The 19,478-nt window shown below is 52.3% G+C and overlaps 1 protein-coding gene across 1 annotated transcript; it reads right to left on the reverse strand.

The window, feature by feature from the left end:
• Positions 1–6,193: 6,193 nt before the first annotated feature.
• On the reverse strand, positions 6,194–15,558 carry C19H19orf81 (chromosome 19 C19orf81 homolog). Its single transcript, XM_029585358.1, has 7 exons — positions 15,439–15,558; positions 12,505–12,637; positions 12,269–12,392; positions 12,019–12,139; positions 10,189–10,328; positions 9,180–9,405; positions 6,194–6,332 (listed from the first exon to the last, which is right to left on the reverse strand). Exons 2-6 carry the CDS (start codon positions 12,566–12,568, stop codon positions 9,204–9,206), a joined length of 651 nt encoding a protein of 216 aa, XP_029441218.1. The 5' UTR covers positions 12,569–12,637; positions 15,439–15,558; the 3' UTR covers positions 6,194–6,332; positions 9,180–9,203.
• Positions 15,559–19,478: the final 3,920 nt, after the last annotated feature.

Consider the following 19,478-nt stretch of genomic DNA (forward strand, 5'->3'; position numbering starts at 1 on the left):
AGCACAGTTCTCAATAGCTCCTCTTCTGTGGCCAAGCCCCTGCCTCCTCTCTCCACGCTATGTAATTTGCCAGTTGCAACGCTTATTTGATGTCACTTAAGCCGATATCTTGTGACCACTGCAGGTAGTACTGTCTATTAATCCGTTACTGTCATCTTGTGGTTTCTGTTGGTAGTGCAGTCTATTTATTAATTCATTATACTGTCAGTGTATGACTGCTACAGGTACTGCGATCTTTTATTAATGCAGTACCAGTGGCAGCCACATGGCAAAAAAGAAAAATAATTCCTCAGTTTTGATGCTGGCTGCTGCTTGTTTTGCAATCTCTGATTAATCCATTATACAGTCGTCTTGTGACCACTACCAGTTTATTTATTTATTTATTTATTTTTAATTTTTATATACCGAAGTTCTTGTTGGAATTACAAATCACTCCGGTTTACATAAAACGATGAACTGCCCAGTGCGATGTGCGAACGGATATCGGTATAAAAGAGATGTTAAATAAATAAATAAATGAATGAATGAATGAATGAATGAATTAATAAGATATTACAATACCAGCAGCAACCACACAGTCACAATATAATGGGTTAATAAAGAACGTGCAGTACCAGCGGCAGCCACATGGTGTCAGCATAATAAATAAAGAGACTGCAGTAACAGTAAGAGCCAAACAGTGACCTTATAATGAATAAGAGACTGCAGTACCTGCAGCACCCACACAGTGACAGTATAATGGATTAATACATAGACTGCAATAGCAGCAGCAGCCACTCACTGACAGAGACTGCAGTATCAGCAGCAGCCATATGGCAATAGTATAATAAATGAATAAAAACACTGCAGTACCAACGACAGCCATACAGTGACAGTAAAATAAATTAATAAGAGATTGCAGTAACAGCAGCAGCCACAAAGTGATAGTATAATGAAATAAGAAAAAATTGCAGTAACAGGAGCAGCCACATGGTGACAGTATAATGGAATAATAAAGAAATGCCAGTACCCGCAGCAACCACACAATGACAGTCTAATGAATTAATAAAGGACCTGCAGTTCCAGCAATAGTCACAAGATGGCAGAATAACAGATTAATCAGAGACTACAGTACCGGTAGTGGTCACAAGACGACTGTATAATGGATTAATCAGAGCTTGCAAAACAAGCAACAGCCAGCATCAAAACTGAGGAATTATTTTTCTTTTTTGCCTTTACCCTGTGGAGGTAATTTTCAAAGTAATTTTACATATGTCAATGTAACATAATATTGTAGCAATTTTCAAAAGCCCATTTGTAAAGTACATTTACACACGTAAAACCCAATTTTAAGGGTGAAAATACTTTTGAAACTCAGACCCTGTAATTTCATTTTACCGGTTTTACTGTTTTGTCTCCCGTTTCCCTTTCTTTATGTTACTTTGGCAGCACATCTAAAGTTATCCTGCCAATAAACTGAACGGTATCTGATATGAACTTGCTTCTGCCAGAGACAAAAGAACCATTGATGATTGGTCTTCAATTTTCCTCCCTCTCCCGACAAACCCATATCCCTTTGTCCCTCCATTTCTCTCTGGATGGAGGTCTCATCCTCTCATTTCCCCTCCTCCCTCTTTCTCTCTCTCTGTGGATGGAGGTCTCATCCTCTCCCTTCCCCTCTCTCTCTGTGGATGGGGGTCTCATCCTCTCCCCCTCCTCCCTCTTTCTCTCTCTCTGTGGATGGAGGTCTCATCCTCTCCCTTCCCCTCTCTCTCTGTGGATGGGGGTCTCACCCTCTCCCTCCTCCCTCTTTCTCTCTCTCTGTGGATGGGGGTCTCACCCTCTCCCTTCCCCTCCTCCCTCTTTCTCTCTCTCTGTGGATGGGGGTCTCATCCTCTCCCTTCCCCTCTCTCTCTGTGGGCGGGGGTCTCCTGCTCCCAGTTCTCTTGACCTGTAACCTTGGCGTCGTATTTGATGATTCCTTTTCCTTCTCTGTGCCCATCCACAACGCTGCTGATGTTCGTTATTTCAATGTAAAAGGTGAAGGGCGCACTTTCTCGGTTTCATGCTATCTTTCCTCCTGAGGTATCAGCACAACCTTTGCTTACTGCATCTGAAGTTCATTTGTTTTCTGCTTGGATGTCAGTGCGCGCTCATTTCTGTGTCCACCTTTGCCTGGCACCTCATCCCCTCCTTAACTTGGGGGCCGATGCAATACAGTGCGCACTCCGACGCCGGTTAAATAGGCGCTAATCCACCCCCTAATGCAATAGGGGGATTAGTTCCTAACCCGCATCCGACGCGGCGTGAATGAGTTAGCGCTCATCACATGCAAATGCTTTGAGTATTGCATGGCGCCCCCCTTGCGGGCGCTAGCACAGCCCTCTAATTTGAGTATTGCATGGCGCCCCCCTTGCGGGCGCAAGCACAACCCTCTAATTTGAGTATTGCATGGCGCCCCCCTTGCGGGCGCTAGCACAACCCTCTAATTTGAGTATTGCATGGCGCCCCCCTTGCGGGCGCAAGCACAACCCTCTAATTTGAGTATTGCATGGCGTCTCCCTTGCGGGCGCTAGCACAGCCCTCTAATTTGAGTATTGCATGGCGCCTCCCTTGCGGGCGCTAGCACAGCCCTCTAATTTGAGTATTGCATGGCGCCCCCCTTGCGGGCGCTAGCACAGCCCTCTAATTTGAGTATTGCATGGCGCCCCCCTTGCGGGCGCTAGCACAGCCCTCTAATTTGAGTATTGCATGGCGCCTCCCTTGCGGGCGCTAGCACAGCCCTCTAATTTGAGTATTGCATGGCGTCTCCCTTGCGGGCGCTAGCACAACCCTCTAATTTGAGTATTGCATGGCGTCTCCCTTGCGGGCGCTAGCACAGCCCTCTAATTTGAGTATTGCATGGCGTCTCCCTTGCGGGCGCTAGCACAGCCCTCTAATTTGAGTATTGCATGGCGTCCCCCTTGCAGGCGCTAGCACAGCCCTCTAATTTGAGTATTGCATGGCGCCCCCCTTGCGGGCGCTAGCACAACCCTCTAATTTGAGTATTGCATGGCGTCTCCCTTGCGGGCGCTAGCACAGCCCTCTAATTTGAGTATTGCATGGCGTCTCCCTTGCGGGCGCTAGCACAGCCCTCTAATTTGAGTATTGCATGGCGCCCCCCTTGCGGGCGCTAGCACAACCCTCTAATTTGAGTATTGCATGGCGTCTCCCTTGCGGGCGCTAGCACAGCCCTCTAATTTGAGTATTGCATGGCGCCCCCCTTGCGGGCGCTAGCACAGCCCTCTAATTTGAGTATTGCATGGCGTCTCCCTTGCGGGCGCTAGCACAGCCCTCTAATTTGAGTATTGCATGGCGCCCCCCTTGCGGGCGCTAGCACAGCCCTCTAATTTGAGTATTGCATGGCGCCCCCCCTTGCGGGCGCTAGCACAGCCCTCTAATTTGAGTATTGCATGGCGTCTCCCTTGCGGGCGCTAGCACAACCCTCTAATTTGAGTATTGCATGGCGCCCCCCTTGCGGGCGCTAGCACAGCCCTCTAATTTGAGTATTGCATGGCGCCTCCCTTGCGGGCGCTAGCACAGCCCTCTAATTTGAGTATTGCATGGCGTCCCCCTTGCGGGCGCTAGCACAGCCCTCTAATTTGAGTATTGCATGGCGCCCCCCTTGCGGGCGCTAGCACAGCCCTCTAATTTGAGTATTGCATGGCGCCTCCCTTGCGGGCGCTAGCACAACCCTCTAATTTGAGTATTGCATGGCGTCTCCCTTGCGGGCGCTAGCACAACCCTCTGAGTATTGCATGGCGTCTCCCTTGCGGGCGCTAGCACAGCCCTCTAATTTGAGTATTGCATGGCGTCTCCCTTGCGGGCGCTAGCACAACCCTCTAATTTGAGTATTGCATGGCGCCCCCCTTGCGGGCGCTAGCACAACCCTCTAATTTGAGTATTGCATGGCGCCCCCCTTGCGGGCGCTAGCACAGCCCTCTAATTTGAGTATTGCATGGCGTCTCCCTTGCGGGCGCTAGCACAGCCCTCTAATTTGAGTATTGCATGGCGCCCCCCTTGCGGGCGCTAGCACAGCCCTCTAATTTGAGTATTGCATGGTGCCCCCCTTGCGGGCGCTAGCACAGCCCTCTAATTTGAGTATTGCATGGCGTCTCCCTTGCGGGCGCAAGCACAACCCTCTAATTTGAGTATTGCATGGCGTCTCCCTTGCGGGCGCTAGCACAGCCCTCTAATTTGAGTATTGCATGGCGCCCCCCTTGCGGGCGCTAGCACAGCCCTCTAATTTGAGTATTGCATGGCGCCCCCCTTGCGGGCGCTAGCACAGCCCTCTAATTTGAGTATTGCATGGCGTCTCCCTTGCGGGCGCTAGCACAACCCTCTAATTTGAGTATTGCATGGCGCCCCCCTTGCGGGCGCTAGCACAGCCCTCTAATTTGAGTATTGCATGGCGCCTCCCTTGCGGGCGCTAGCACAGCCCTCTAATTTGAGTATTGCATGGCGTCCCCCTTGCGGGCGCTAGCACAGCCCTCTAATTTGAGTATTGCATGGCGCCCCCCTTGCGGGCGCTAGCACAGCCCTCTAATTTGAGTATTGCATGGCGCCTCCCTTGCGGGCGCTAGCACAACCCTCTAATTTGAGTATTGCATGGCGTCTCCCTTGCGGGCGCTAGCACAACCCTCTGAGTATTGCATGGCGTCTCCCTTGCGGGCGCTAGCACAGCCCTCTAATTTGAGTATTGCATGGCGTCTCCCTTGCGGGCGCTAGCACAACCCTCTAATTTGAGTATTGCATGGCGCCCCCCTTGCGGGCGCTAGCACAACCCTCTAATTTGAGTATTGCATGGCGCCCCCCTTGCGGGCGCTAGCACAGCCCTCTAATTTGAGTATTGCATGGCGCCTCCCTTGCGGGCGCTAGCACAACCCTCTGAGTATTGCATGGCGTCTCCCTTGCGGGCGCAAGCACAACCCTCTAATTTGAGTATTGCATGGCGCCCCCCTTGCGGGCGCCATGCACATATTAAGAAAGCGGGCGCTGATTTTTCAGCGCTTTATATTGCAACGGCCCCTTGGTGTTGCAGTCCTCTGGCTGAAGCAGACTCCCTGACCCTTTGTGTCCTTGTTCCCTTTCAGTCCAGATTCAAGGGCAGTTTAGAAACGTCATCTGTTTGAAGCTGCTTTGACCTGGGGAGTACTTCTCTGCAATGCATACAGTTCTCGCAGACTCTTTGTAAGCTCCCTAGAGCAGGGACTGCCTCTCATATGTGTGTGTACAGCAGTGCTTGCCTTTGACACCTATGTCTGGGATTATGATTCTTTGTCCTACATTACGGGCGCAAAGCGTCTACCTCTGCCCCTGTAGCCCCCCCACGTTTTAGACTCCTAACTTTGGGTAGCAAGTGAAGCTGTGTGCCGAATCCAGCCCCTCCGCCTTGGTTGGTTTTCAGAAGGGGTAACGTTCAAGCTTGCGCAGGGGTGGCTGTCTTTGCTGGCTTCGGGTCTCCACCAGGACCTACGTCGGGCTGCACTGAAAGGTTTTCTGGTTCTCGTCCTGTAGGGGCGCCAGCCGTCTGCTTATCCTTCTCCAGGAAGAAGGAAGGGCCGAAACACCAGCAACAGTGGAAACCCTCGGGGATAGGGAAAGGAAATCTGGGTCACAAACCGAGACGCTGCACCTCAGAAGCAGGTTAAAGAGAAGGAAGTCGCCGGAGCCCACTCCGTATCAGACACTGCTCGCACCTTACTGGGAGGCTGTGGTCACCCCCGTTTAATCAAGAACAGTGAGCACTCGCACCCACGCTGCAAAGCCTTCCCTTTGAGCTCATATTAAAAGTCCAGTGTCATCCCAGACCCGAGGAGCAGGCGGCGCGTGCGTCCAGGCCCGGGGAGCAGACGGCGCGTGCATCCAGGCCCTGCTCTCTGGCAGCCCCCACGCATCCCTCCCGCTGGGGGCTGGGCTTCTGTAACTCTTCTGGCAGAGAAAGCTGGGAGAGGGCTGCCTGCTTTATGGGATGTGCTGGGTACATGGGACCGGACTGGCACTTCTGTGTTCTTCTGGTTCACTGCCACCCATGCAGGCTACCCCCAAGGGGTAACAGAAATGTTACCCTATTTCTTCACTCTTCAGCCAGCGGCTCTGAGCTGGAGGAGGGGGCGAGCCCCGCGGAGTCAGAGCTGGGTATGATGGGAGAGCAGAAGGGAAACACAGGCAGAAGTAAATAAGGCACTTTTGGCTTTTTATTTGGGGGGAAGGGGAGAAGATGGAGGAGAGGACTAAGAGCAGAAGCAGGAGGGGAGGCAACACTAGGAGAAGGAGAGACTCCAGAAAAAGGTGCAATCAGAGCAGTGGTGGATCTGTTAAAATAATAATAAAAAAAAACATTTAATTATTATTACTGCTAAAAACTGTAAATCTAAAGATCAAAGAAGGGCTGTGAAGGTCCCGGGGCAGACCCATGGGGCGACTTCTCACAGAGTCTGCCGGGACGGGCACCAAGCCCTGCCCCGCCCCAGCCTCGTCGGGCACTACTGCCTATCCCTAACTTCCTGCCCTCGCCCATGCAGGAACCCCAGTATCCCCTCTGTGGGCCTGCAAGCTCCCTCTGATGTGCGGCCCTGATAGAAAGCGATGCGGTGGCGGTCGAAGGGCAGGAAGGCAGCCAGGACGAGACCCAAAGCATGGGGCAGGCAAACCTCATTACAGCACCAGAACCTGCAAAGGCTCCTCTTAACTGCTATCACTCTTGCCTGATGCGTTGCCATTGTGGCTTTAAGCAGGCCGCGTATCACTTTGCATTTGCCCTGCCAATAAAGTTATCAACATTTGACTGCAGCAGCCTCAGCCTCGACCCCTCCCCTCCTATTCCCTTCTCCTACCTGGGGCTGGGGCAGGAAGTAGAGGAAATGCCTGGGCACAGGGAAGGGGGATAGTGCCAGGGGTCATCCCTGAAGGGGAGGGGCTGTGTCCCCCTCTCCACGCCCCAGGTGCAGAGTTCCCACGTAGCAGAAGTGAAAATGACGAGGAGACCTATTTCTCCCCTTGACTCTCTTCTGCTGGACATTTTCTTTATTTCTATGTATTTGGGTGCATTTTAAGGCCGTTTGGCGCAGGAGTCGTTTGCAAAATGTCCCCTCCTCAAATTCGGTTTGTCCTGATGCTTGAGCAGGTAGGATGTACTGACTGACTTCTCTGTGCTAGAAATGGAGTTGTTCGCCATTTACTTCTGGCTGGATGGGGAGCTCAGGGAGCAGCAATACTTTTTTTTTTTTTTTTTTTGCAGGCTGCATGGCTGCATTTTTGTGACTTGCTTCGCAGGAGAAATGCATTGCAGTTTGCTTTACAGGTGAAAAAAAAAATCCATTGTCTGATCACGTGCTGTGTTTTCCTGCAAAACTTAAGATGATGTCAATTATTGAGAAGTTTTGTTCTGACTTCGGAGCAGGTTGTAGCTAATAAAATCCTGCACGCAGCTGGGCTGCCAGTGTCCTGTGCTGGTGGTGGGTTTGCGTGCGGGCACGGCCTGCTCACACCGCTGCTGCCAGGAGGACCCAGGGCTAGGGAGTATTTGGAGCTCAGCCAGGTTAAGGGAGGTGCTGGGCAGTTGGGCAAAGTATGGGGGAGGGGGAGAGGGAAAAGGAGAGATGTGATGTATGTAAAAATGATAGTTCTTACATAGGTGTGCAGCTATAAGTCCCTTCCCCAAAGAGCTTACAGGCTAAGAATCTGAGCACAGGGCGAGGGGAGAGAGACAGCTACACTAGGCCAGAAGGTGTGACAGCTGCAGGCTGATAATGAAAAACTGGATTGCCCCTTCCCTGGCTCAGGCTGATCCAGTCACACCCGCCCCCATTTTAAGCAAAGAGTTGTGGGTTTCCAGATTTTTCTATGAACATCAGAATTACAAACTCCTGTGTGCCAGGGGGTGGGGGATCCAGAGCTGGTGCAGCCTGGGGTGAGAGGGCGGCCCTGCAACAAACCTTTTCTTTGATTATGTGACTTTGGGGAGCTGAGGTTACTTGATATGGGTTCCCGAAATTCATTTTTAATCTCTGGGCAGGGTGACAGCCCGGGCATTCTCTTAGCTGGGGCTTAGGACTTTCCATACGTAAACCCTGTCCTGCAGTATTCAGCAAAAGCTTTTGTTAAGGAGCTTTGGCATTTTGGGCCTGGACGGCAGGAACCTTTGCATCCCTACTGGCTCTCCCCTATCCTGCCCTGCCCATCCTGAAACTCCCCATCCAGACTTGTAATAAGGCTGCCTACCGCTTGGATCTCCCCAGGACCCAGGCCTCCCTGAGCTGCTTCCCTGCCAGGGAAGAGGAGGGGTACTTACCTTCTGCTGCCTTGCCCGTCACTGTCAGCAATGTGCCAGCTCATGCCGGCATCACGCTTTGAGCTGCACGTGGACAGGCGATGGGGAGCTGGTGTGATTTTTGCAGAAGGTAAGCACCTCTCCTGCCTGTGGAGACCTTAGGAGGGTGTCCAGTAGGCGTCCAGGAACGCAGGATAGCCTTGCTGTTATACTGGGGGAGCAGTAGGCTGCTTCTGTCGTGAAGGCAAGGGAGCAATCAGCGTCTAAATGGCCGTCGGTGTTGCCCTGTGATGCATGACTGGCACACTTGCCTTTTCCCCACTGCTACCCCCTCCCAGTGTAGTTAATGTTCTCACAGCTACCTGGCTAAGAGAAACGTAATGTGCATTGATGCACTGGGGGATATTGAGCCAAGAAGTTCATTATCCCTCTAGTTTAAATAATTAGCATGCTCTTAAGTTATTCCCAAGACACATGGCAGGAGCAGGTTTTCCAATGCACCCCTGTTCTGGGCTGCCATTGACATCCTAGCCTTTGGCTACGAAACCTGCCCTGATCGTTGCCACCTCAGCTTGCCCCGTGGCACGAATCCAAACCCGACTGCAGCATGGGCGACCCCCGATCATTGCTCGCGTAGCGGTGCACGGGGCTATGCTTTTGGCACGTGTCTGTCGCTGCCCTGTGCCTTCCACATAAGAAAATAAGAAATTGCCCTGCTGGGTCAGACCAAGGGTCCGCCAAAGGTCACAAGAACCTGGCAATTTCCCAAACACTAAGAAGATCCCATGCTACTGATGCAATAAATAGCAGTGGACTCTTCCCCCCCCCCCTTTCTGTACTGTAAATTTATAAAAAAAAAAAAAATCTTTTTTTTTTTTAAAACTTTTACCATCTTCTCCTCTCGCTAATTCCTTCAGTCTAAACTGTCCTCATCCGTGGAATTACTCAGCATGTCCAGGATCTTCTTCCGTGCCAGCGCTCTGCGGAGGTGCAGCTTGTAGTCCTCCATGATCACGTCGTCGTGCCGGCGCAGCAGGAAATAGTCTTTCCCAATCACCAGACCCGACCTCAGGAACAGATTTCGGGTTTGGAAGTCGGACACTGTGATTAACCACCTGCAGAGGGAGAGGAAGGAGAGAGAGAGTCCGGGCGCCTGGCGAGTCGCAGGCGTGCGCGCCAGGGTCCTTGCGAGGGAGAAGGGGATCAACAGGAACCCCTGCCACCCCCGTTCATGAGATGGGGCATTTGGTGAAAGGACGCCCGTTCCTGTCTCAGAAGCTCAAGGTAGGAACATCACCTCTGGATCATTCTTGCCCTGGTCCGCTAAAAGGCACTGCCGCCAGCCCAGGATGCAGAGCTCTGCAGGCCCGAGAGAGCGACAGGAACTCCTCCTTACCGTGTGCTACCCTTCATGAGGTCCCTATTCACAAGCATTTAGCTGGATAATTCAGAAGGGGTCCCACTAAAACTAAATGAAGGCTTGGGCACTTCTCTGGCTAAAATTCAAGTCAGATAAGTTAGGGGTGGAACCGGGAAGAGCTGAGTTAGCCGGCAAACTTATTGGCTAACTCTGGTCGGTCAATACACCCGTCTTAAAGCTAAGCCAGATACATTCAACAGTGCAGCTGCGCTACTGAATAGACGGGCTAAGCTAGCTGGCTAGGTTTATCCAGCTTAAGTAGCTGAACCGCACAGAGGCTGAAGATGGATGTGAATACAACCTGTGCCCTGCTCTGAGGCACCGAGCTCCCTTCTAACCAGCTTGGTCCTGCTACCCTCGCCTGCTCTGGGCCTGGCTATCTTATGTCCAGGGCATGGATTTGTTTTCCATTTGGCAAGGCACTGTGCAGACTGGGGACAGAGTGGGTGGGTGGGGGGGAATTTGTCATTTCAATTACCTGTTTTTTCGGCCAGCAGTTCCACAGATCACATTTGTGTTCTCAAACTGGATTCTGCAGACTCGTCTTTTCTCTAAAGCCCTGGGAATGATTTTTTCTATTGCTTTCAGAATATCACTGTGACAGAAATCCTTCTCAGGCTGCAGAGATAAACAAACATAGCCCAGCATTGTTCTGAGGCCTGTGCCCATGCTGTTTCCGTGTATCCCATCCTCTATCTGAGGCCTGTGCCCATGCTGTTTCCGTGTATCCCATCCTCTATCTGAGGCCTGTGCCCATGCTGTTTCCGTGTATCCCATCCTCTATCTGAGGCCTGTGCCCATGCTGTTTCCGTGTATCCCATCCTCTATCTGAGGCCTGTGCCCATGCTGTTTCCGTGTATCCCATCCTCTATCTGAGGCCTGTGCCCATGCTGTATCCACGTATCCCATCCTCTATCTGAGGCCTGTACTCATGCTGTACCCATGTATCTCATCCTTTATCTAAGGCCTGTGCCCATAGTGTATCCACGTACCTGAGACCTGTGCCCATAGTGTATCCACGTATCCCATCCTCTATCTGAGGCCTGTGACCATGCTGTACCCGCGTATCCCATCCTCTATCTGAGGCCTGTGCCCCTGCTGTATCCGCGTATCCCATCCTCTATCTGAGGCCTGTGCCCCTGCTGTATCCGCGTATCCCATCCTCTATCTGAGGCCTGTGCCCCTGCTGTATCCGCGTATCCCATCCTCTATCTGAGGCCTGTGCCCCTGCTGTATCCGCGTATCCCATCCTCTATCTGAGGCCTGTGCCCCTGCTGTATCCGCGTATCCCAGCCTTTATCTGAGGCCTGTGACCATGCTGTACCCGCGTATCCCATCCTCTATCTGAGGCCTGTGACCATGCTGTACCCGCGTATCCCATCCTCTATCTGAGGCCTGTGCCCCTGCTGTATCCGCGTATCCCATCCTCTATCTGAGGCCTGTGCCCATGCTGTTTCCGTGTATCCCATCCTCTATCTGAGGCCTGTGCCCCTGCTGTATCCGCGTATCCCATCCTCTATCTGAGGCCTGTGCCCCTGCTGTATCCGCGTATCCCATCCTCTATCTGAGGCCTGTGACCATGCTGTACCCGCGTATCCCATCCTCTATCTGAGGCCTGTGCCCCTGCTATATCCGCGTATCCCAGCCTTTATCTGAGGCCTGTGTCCAGGTGTATTCCAGTGTTTAGGAGTTGGGATGGTGACCTCCATGGTAGGTGGGATCTGTGTGTGTGTGTTTTTTGTTGTTTTTTTTTTCACTTAGGTATAGTGTTTATGTCTTATTAGTACATTTAATTTTCATGTTGGATAATTAGAGCTTCACTCATTTTTCTGAGTAATGAAGCCAGCTGCTTCTTAGAAGCAGTTACTGGGACTGCCTGCTGATCTGATTACCAACTTCCTTTCATCTTTGTGAGACCCTGTTGCCCAAAACAATATTTAAAACTGATTTTGAAAACCATCCTTCATGTTGTCTCTTGATACAGCTGTTTGTGGTCTGCCTGGGGTTTTTTTTTTTTTTGGTCTGTTTCAGGTTTTCCTTATAGACAGGGAATCCTGAATTTTGCATTAAGCACCTGAGGGGAAACGTGCAGTTTATGTAATTGACCGAGTTTCTGTCTCCCAGGGCACTGAGAAATTCTTTGTGGCCATGCTAGTCCTCCTCCATTGCCTGCGACTTGTTCAGCGGTCACCCCGGGCCTGTATCCTCTCCTGCCCTCCGGCTCTCGGTGGCTGAAGTGATGGGGGAGGGGGGGCGGTGCTGCTGATAAATACACATTATGGGCCCTGCTGGGGGGGTCTGAACTCACCGTACACTCCATGCAGAGAGTGAGGGGCTGAGCTGCCGGAGGCTTCTGAAATTTGCGAATGCATGGCATTTCCAGGTCCAGCGCTTCGTACTCCAGGATAATCTGCTTCAGGTGACGTTTCCTGCAGGATGCAAGGGAAGGAGAAGGCTTTACCCATGCCTCTCTTGCAGTCCAGCCAAGTCATTTCCAGACAGACAGAGAAGACAGGGAGAGCGAGAATGGAGCAGGGGGGACGGGCCCACAGACTCACGTGGATTTCAGGATGGAGGATCGGCCCAGGTTGCTAGCGTGAATAGTTTCAGAAAGCAGTGCAAAGTTAGGTGGCATTTTTTCCAGGCTGCTGCTGCTGCTGCTACTGCTATTCTGCTTGAAATCTGGAAAGAAGAGGTGGTGGTGGTGAAGCCTGAGAGAGGTGGGGGGGAGCTCCCCTCCCGGTCACTGGCGTCTGACCGTGCAAGACCTGCTTAAGCCTGGGGTCTGACTTACCTGTCTCCCACCAGCCAGTGAGGCAGTTCCTAGCCTTGCTGTCCTCCCTCGCTGCCTCCTGCATTTTGGCAAGGCAGGCGGAAGGGTTTCTTGTAACTGATCAGTGCTTCCTGCCGTTTTCAGGCGCGGTTCACTGCAGTGGGAGAGAGGACACACACAGGACTGGAAATCACCTCTCTTGATGCACTGTACAGCACAGCTGCAAGCTAAGATTATTACTAATTATTGCCTTTTTAGTCAAGAGAATGCGCAAAAGGATTACTATTCGCAAAGTAGTACATCTTAAGGAAAGCAGGGCACAATCCGTACCATAATTTGCCCAAAGTCTGCAATATCCGAGGAACTGGCAGGTTTTGTTTTTTTTTTTAACACGTGAGCAGGCAGTAGAGTTTGAGGGTGGTTACCTCTCTGTAAGGCTGTGGCAGCTTCCAGCTTTGTGCGAGTGATTAGTCGGGGTCTGTGTCCGCTCTCTAAAGCTGACTTCCCTGCGTCACTAGAGGGGACGTTGGAGCGAGAAGCAGCAAGGCCCGTGGCTCTCCGGGCTGCTGGAGGAAGCACAGGCTTGCCTGCCTTTCCCAGGACTGGAGGGGGTTCCGGCAGGGACCCGGCTGCCGTCGGTGCTCCGGGGAAGGTCACGGGCCCAGCCTTTTGGGGCGTGGGGGACCTGTCCAGGAGACAGCTGGTTTTGGTTTCCACAGACACTCCTTGGGAGCAAGAGGAGGCCTCATTGTCCTGAGCATGCAGCCATGCTCTGCTTATGCACTGTTGATGGTTTTAAAACTCTCTCTTTTTTTTTTTTCATTCCCATGTACTTTTGCCTTCGGGTAAAGTTTATTTATTCATTTGCCTGATTTTTAGCTCACCCAATCCTACAAATGTTCCAAAAAAGCATGCAACATAATCACACAAATGAAAACTAACATTGTTAATATAAGGGCATAAGAACATATACAATAAACGTAAAAATAATGTAACAAAACCAAGCAATATAAAATTATAACACAAAACTAAAACATGCATAATTACATGATGACAATTGCATGATTAAAACCCCGACCTACATTATCTTGTGGAACAGCGCGATCCCCTTGGGCTCTGCAGGTTTTCCTTCCCTCCTCGTGGAAGAACCCTGAATCTGGGACTGCAGTACTGGAAGGTGGCCCCTTGCCGGTTTCTGGCAGGATCCTGACGAGAGGGAGGTTAACTCGTCCGGTCACCTCCTGTAGAGTGGGGGAGGCGCAGGCTGGTTGTTGCGGGGCATTTCTCTGAGCTGGCGCCATGCTTGGTTTACAGACGGCCTAGGGAGCCACAGCCCGCCCCCTGCCTTCTCCTATTTGAACCGTTTCTCGCTGTGGCCCATCTGGACCAAGTGCAGCTAACGTGGGAGGGAGGATCTGTGACCACTCTGCAGGTGCTTGCAGCTCAGAGGTATTTTTGGCGACCGGGATTTCCCCGGGGAGAAAAGCCTTTTCTCCCCATTAACCAGCGTAAGCGCGTTCTTCCATGCCGTACAGACGTTGATCCGTCGCCGAGGAGGCCCTCCTAGGGTCATGTCCTCGCAGTCCTGCGTTCCAGGGTTCTTCCAGTGGAGAAGGGCAGTAAAAAGCTGCGAGGCTCCCGGGGATCTCTCCGTACAATTTGGGGGGGTGAGTGGGTACAGTCAGGGGTGCCCCAAGGATCTGCTTTGTCATCTGTCCTTTTGGCTTAAGCTCCTGGCAGAGCTGGCAAGCAAGCGATCGCTGCTGCTTGCAACCTGGATGTTCTTTCCGACTCTAAGCTCCCATAAAAGAACGCAAGTTAGATTATTGCAAAGCTGCATGTATAGGGTTAGCCGAAACCCTGGGGGCCAGCATGACCAAAAGCGCTGTTGGAAGCGGTGCCACAGGCAGGAACCTTTGGGATGAGCGCCACTCCCGTACTTCAGGGCTGGTGATCATTCAGGAAGTCCCTGATGCTCTAGAGGCATGGCATCTTTAGCCTGGTCAGCAGGGCAGAGCCAGCCTGCTGCGGCGTCTCTGTGCGCTCACAGTCCCAGAGCCAGCGTTCTGCAGGGCTCTGCCGTGTGTGTCGAGGGAGGACGTGGATGGCGTGTGTGTGTCTGGAAAAGCATGAAAGCCCGATGGCTAATTAACAGCTTTATTTTAAGAACATAGCGTTTTCTGTAACTTGGGCATCGATAGCAGACACAGGAGAGGGACAGAGAAGGGCGAGGAAGATGATTTAAAAGGGGATGGAAAGCTCCCCTTATGGAGAAGACTAAACAGGGCAGGCCCTCGTTAGCCTGGAAAAGCGATGCCTGAGAAGGGGATGTGGTTGAGATTTATAAAACCATGACTGGGGTGGAACGGGTACGTAGGGGATTGGTTATTTACCCTGTCAGACAGCACCGGGACGGGGACAGCTTTAAAACAATTCGTAGGAAGTATTTCTTTTTTCTCTCAGTGCATGCTCAAGCTGTGGACTCTGCTGCCAGAGGACGTGGTCAAGGGACGTAACACAGTGGGGATCGGCCGGGCACCTGTGACCAGGATGCTGGGCTCGATGGGCCTTGGTCTGACCCGCCTGCCTGGCACTCCTGATGTTCTCCTGACCTGGTTGAATGTTCGGGAATGGCAGCAGCTCTGCATGTAAGTTTGGAAGCTGCACTGAACGTTGGCTTTTGGACATTTGCAGAATCTTAAGAACTTGTGACTGAATAAAATCATTTGTACTGAAGAGAAAAGGGGAACGCGTTTTTGACTCTGGGGCAGAAAGCCACCCTGCAGGAGATTACACTTTCACATCGATGCTGGTACGTTTCCAGCAGAGCAGGTGCCGCCAGTGGCTCGTGTTTGATTTCTGAGGCAGGCTTCACTGTGAAAGGGGCCACGTTTCCATCCGCCAGGGGAAGAGCAAAGCCGAGGCGGCGAGAAACGGCGCTGGGCTCCCCCTTACCTTCGTTTTCCAGCTCATTCAAGGATCTTCTGCTGCCCAGGGCATGAGCGATGGGTGCCGGGTCACCGTAGAGGGCTCACCGGACCCTTGATCTGCGGGGTCTCCGCGCTCCTGAGTGGCACAAACAGCCTTTTCTGGTTTGAAAGCCGGCATTCCGGGATTCTAGGGTTCTAGCATTGTAGTGTTCCAGAGTTCCAGCGTTCCAGCTCTAGAACCCAGTGAGTGACCGAGGAGCCCCGCCCACAAGCAGTGGCTGGAATCGGAGTCATGGTGGACAGGCTGAGCTAGTCCAAGTGCGTATTTATTTTACATGCCGCTTTTCTTCAGCACTTCAGAGCGGATTACATTCAGGTACTGTAGGCATTTCCCTATCCCCAGAGGGCTCACAATCTAAGTTTGTACCTGAGATAACAGAGGGTAAAGTGACTTGTCCAAGGTCACGAGGAGCGGCAGTGGGACTTGAACCCTGGTTCTCCTGGTTTGTAGCCCGCTGCTCTCACCACTGTGGTCCCCCCTGCTTTTCTTCGTACCCAGCTGTGCGGGGGTGAACCAGGATGGCCTGGAAGCATTTGATACCTGGGTGTAGGCAAGCCCGAGGGTAAGGGGGGCGTCCATGGGCCGGTCAGATTTGTCTCCGGGAGCGTAGAGCTCCGTGCTGGGGGGGTGAGGGGGCTTGGCTGGCACTCGCACACCTTGCCCCAGGCCTACATCTCTAGTAAATGTATTCAGCGCTTGTACCGTCCCTGCTGGTGGTGCGGCTGGACCTGGACAGAGTGGAATAGAACTTCTGAGAACCTCTCCCATCCTGCTCTCCCCCGGGTGGTCCTCTTCTTCTGCCCTTGGTGCATTACTTGAACGTTTAAAAGTTCCGGTTCCCACAGCGGGGGCTCCTGCCCGGGTTCTGGGAGGACGCAGCAGCGGTAGCGCTCGCAGCCCCTGCCAGGGAGGCGGCCTTCACCATCCCCCGACGGTGTCGTGCCCGGAGGAGGGCAGCCGAGCCCCTGGCCCGTCGCCGTGGGGGGCGTGCGTTGAACAGTTTGGTCCCCGACCTTGCCGTCGGCCCATGATTACCCCCGTGGCACAGGCGATTTTCTAACTTGGGGGAGGGCCTTGAGGCCGCGCTTTGCGAACGTGCCGGGGGGGGGGGCAGGGAAGATTGGGAGCGCCTCCCACCCGTTTGACGGGCGCCGTTTGAAAATAAGCCGGGAGCCCGATTGCACACGCGCGGCTGGTCCGGAGCCCCAGGCCCTTCTAAGCGGTCAGAAGCAGGGGACCTGGGAAGGCCGCGGCTTTTAATCGCTTCCGGCCGTTGTTGGCCCGAGGGCAGGCCCTGCCTTTGAACGTGCGCTCTCCGTGTTTAGCTGCTCCTCCAGCTTTCCAACATGGCCACACGTTGGGCAGTCCCCTTAGCCATTGTTCCTGATTTCTTCTCCTGGGGGCTTTGATGGCTCTCTTGTGGGCAAGTTGATATTTAGGCCAGGAAAGGATTGAGGAGGAAGCCAGCCAGGACAGAGAGGGGATGGGATTGAGTTTAGAAATCAGAGCTGGGGTGGAACTGGGCGGTTATTTACCTTAGCGGACACCCCAGGAAACTAGCAACCAACAGATATAAAACAAATCTTAGGAAGTGTTTGCTCACGCCACGCTCTATGAAGCTGTGGGACCTGCTGCCAGAGGATGTGATGAAGGCGACGAGCATAGCGGGGTTTAAAAGAAGTTTGGACAAGTTCCTGGAGGAAAAGTCCTTACCACGTTATAAGCCACCACTTATCCCTGGGAGTGAGTAACAGGAACGAGATCTACTTTACGGGGTTTGATGGGTGCTTGAGACCTGGACTGGATACTGTCAAAGAGAGGATGCTGGGCATGATGGACCTTGGTCTGACCCAGCAGGGCAAGTCTTATTCTTAAAATCTTTTTTTTAAATTGTTTTTCTTGCCCTGGCAGAGCGCTTTCAGCTGGAACCATTTTCTGCCGGACTATGGCACCCTGCGCCTTCACCCACTGCTAGCCAGGGGGCGTCCTTAATATTTTATCCCCCTCCAACCTCCGCCCAGCCATTGTAGACGAGAGGCCACCACCTTTGGGCCTCCCCTGCAGCTCCGCCACGATGGACCCTCGGGGTGTCGCCAGTGTCTCTCTGCCGGGGACTCCCTCCGGGGGCCGTGAATGCTGCCCAGGCCATCAAGCCCCCAGTCTGGTCCGACTGCTCTGCACTGTTAATACAAGTGAACTGCTCCGGTGCATCCCCAGCCTTGGGAGAGCCTGTGGCTACCCCCCCGTGCCACCACCATGCATAAGTTGTATTTATGTCACGTCTCGGCTGAAATTAAAAGCTCTGGTTAATTAAAGTGCTCTCTCCCCCCCCCCCCCCCCCTCCCTTCCCGAGCTGAGAGAGAATCCAGCAGGTCGAAAGCGAACCTCTGGCTAATGAATATTCCATTTTTGCTTTCTTCCTCTTCACATGCTTTTTGGCAGCGACTCAAGAAATAACCAGCTCCCTGGAATCAGCAGTTTTTTTTTATTTTCCTGGCTCTGGAAACGATGTCACAGCTGAATGTTATAAAGCTCTGTCTGTCTGTCTGCTTAGTTAAGGCACATGGAAGGGAAGAAGGGTTAAAAAAAAAAACCAAACCCCCGATTCCTTTTCTAAAGCAAAGGGGGGAGGTGAGTTCCTGCTGTCTGCCAGAACCGGTGCCGAGCTGGGGCTGGGCTTAGGGCTCACCGGCTCAGCGGCTGGCGCTCGGACTGCTGTGCGGAATATATGCAGCTGGAGAAATGGGCTGTGGCCCTGCACGCTCGGCACGCAGTGATGAATGGATGCAGCCGGGTCGGGCTTGTGGAGAGCTGGGCGTAAAGGATCAGGGTCCCCGTCCCCCCCCATCTCCTCTAGCAAGGATGCTTCTCAGTACGGAAGCGGGAAGTCAGTTGGATTCCAGTCAGCAAGGACCCTCCCCGCCCGTGGTTGTTGGTTATAAAATGAGCACACAAGGGACTGGCAGTGGAGCGGATTCCTCCTGGCCATTTTTGGGACTTTGAAAAAGTCTCTGTATCTCCCAAACTGCCCACAGCAGAGATGTACGTTATTACATGATGGGATGGTGGGAGATATCTATTCTTCCTTTCTAATCTGTGGTGAACCAGGGAGAACTGAAGGTGTGTGGGAGGTCTCTGAGCAGTAAACTTAGTATAATTAGACTTTGCATGATGCTAGAGGAGGATAAAAGCAGTCTCCTTGTCATATAAAGCTGCTGGTGCTGTAGTGATTGGATATTATAAACTATGCTATAGCAGACATAGAGTATTTTTCAAAATATAACGCACTGCAGATACAGAGAAGCAAAGAATTCAAATATACAGGTCAGTGTAAATGCACACAAACAATCCTCTCATCCCCTCATCTACCCATTGTATCATTACCCATTGACACCATCACCCAGTCCCCTCATCCACCCTTTGTATCATTACCCATTGACACCATCACCCAATCCTCTCATCCCCTCATCTACCCATTGACACCATCACCCAGTCCTCTCATCCCCTCATCTACCCATTGTATAATTACCCATTGATAGCATCACCCAGTCCTCTCATCCCCTCATCTACCCATTGTATAATTACCCATTGATAGCATCACCCAGTCCTCTCATCCCCTCATCTACCCATTGACACCATCACCCAGTCCTCTCATCCCCTCATCTACCCATTGTATAATTACCCATTGATATTATCACCCAGTCCTCTCATCCCCTCATCTACCCATTGTATAATTACCCATTGATATTATCACCCAGTCCTCTCATCCCCTCATCTACCCATTGTATAATTACCCATTGATAGCATCACCCAATCCTCTCATCCCCTCATCTACCCATTGACACCATCACCCAATCCTCTCATCTACCCATTGTATAATTACCCATTGATAGCATCACCCAATCCTCTCATCCCCTCATCTACCCATTGTATAATTACCCATTGATAGCATCACCCAATCCTCTCATCCCCTCATCTACCCATTGACACCATCACCCAATCCT

Source organism: Rhinatrema bivittatum, chromosome 19 (assembly GCF_901001135.1).
Source record: "Rhinatrema bivittatum chromosome 19, aRhiBiv1.1, whole genome shotgun sequence".
In the NCBI taxonomy this organism is placed as follows: domain Eukaryota; kingdom Metazoa; phylum Chordata; class Amphibia; order Gymnophiona; family Rhinatrematidae; genus Rhinatrema; species Rhinatrema bivittatum.

Coding starts and splice junctions, on each gene's coding strand:
- C19H19orf81 (XM_029585358.1), bottom strand. CDS start 12,568: ATGCAGGAGGCAGCGAGGGAGGACAGCAAGGCTAGGAACTGCCTCACT. Junction 10,329..12,018: donor CTCTCTGCATGGAGTGTACG/GTGAGTTCAGAC, acceptor TTATCTCTGCAG/CCTGAGAAGGATTTCTGTCA. Junction 9,406..10,188: donor ACTGCTGGCCGAAAAAACAG/GTAATTGAAATG, acceptor CTCCCTCTGCAG/GTGGTTAATCACAGTGTCCG.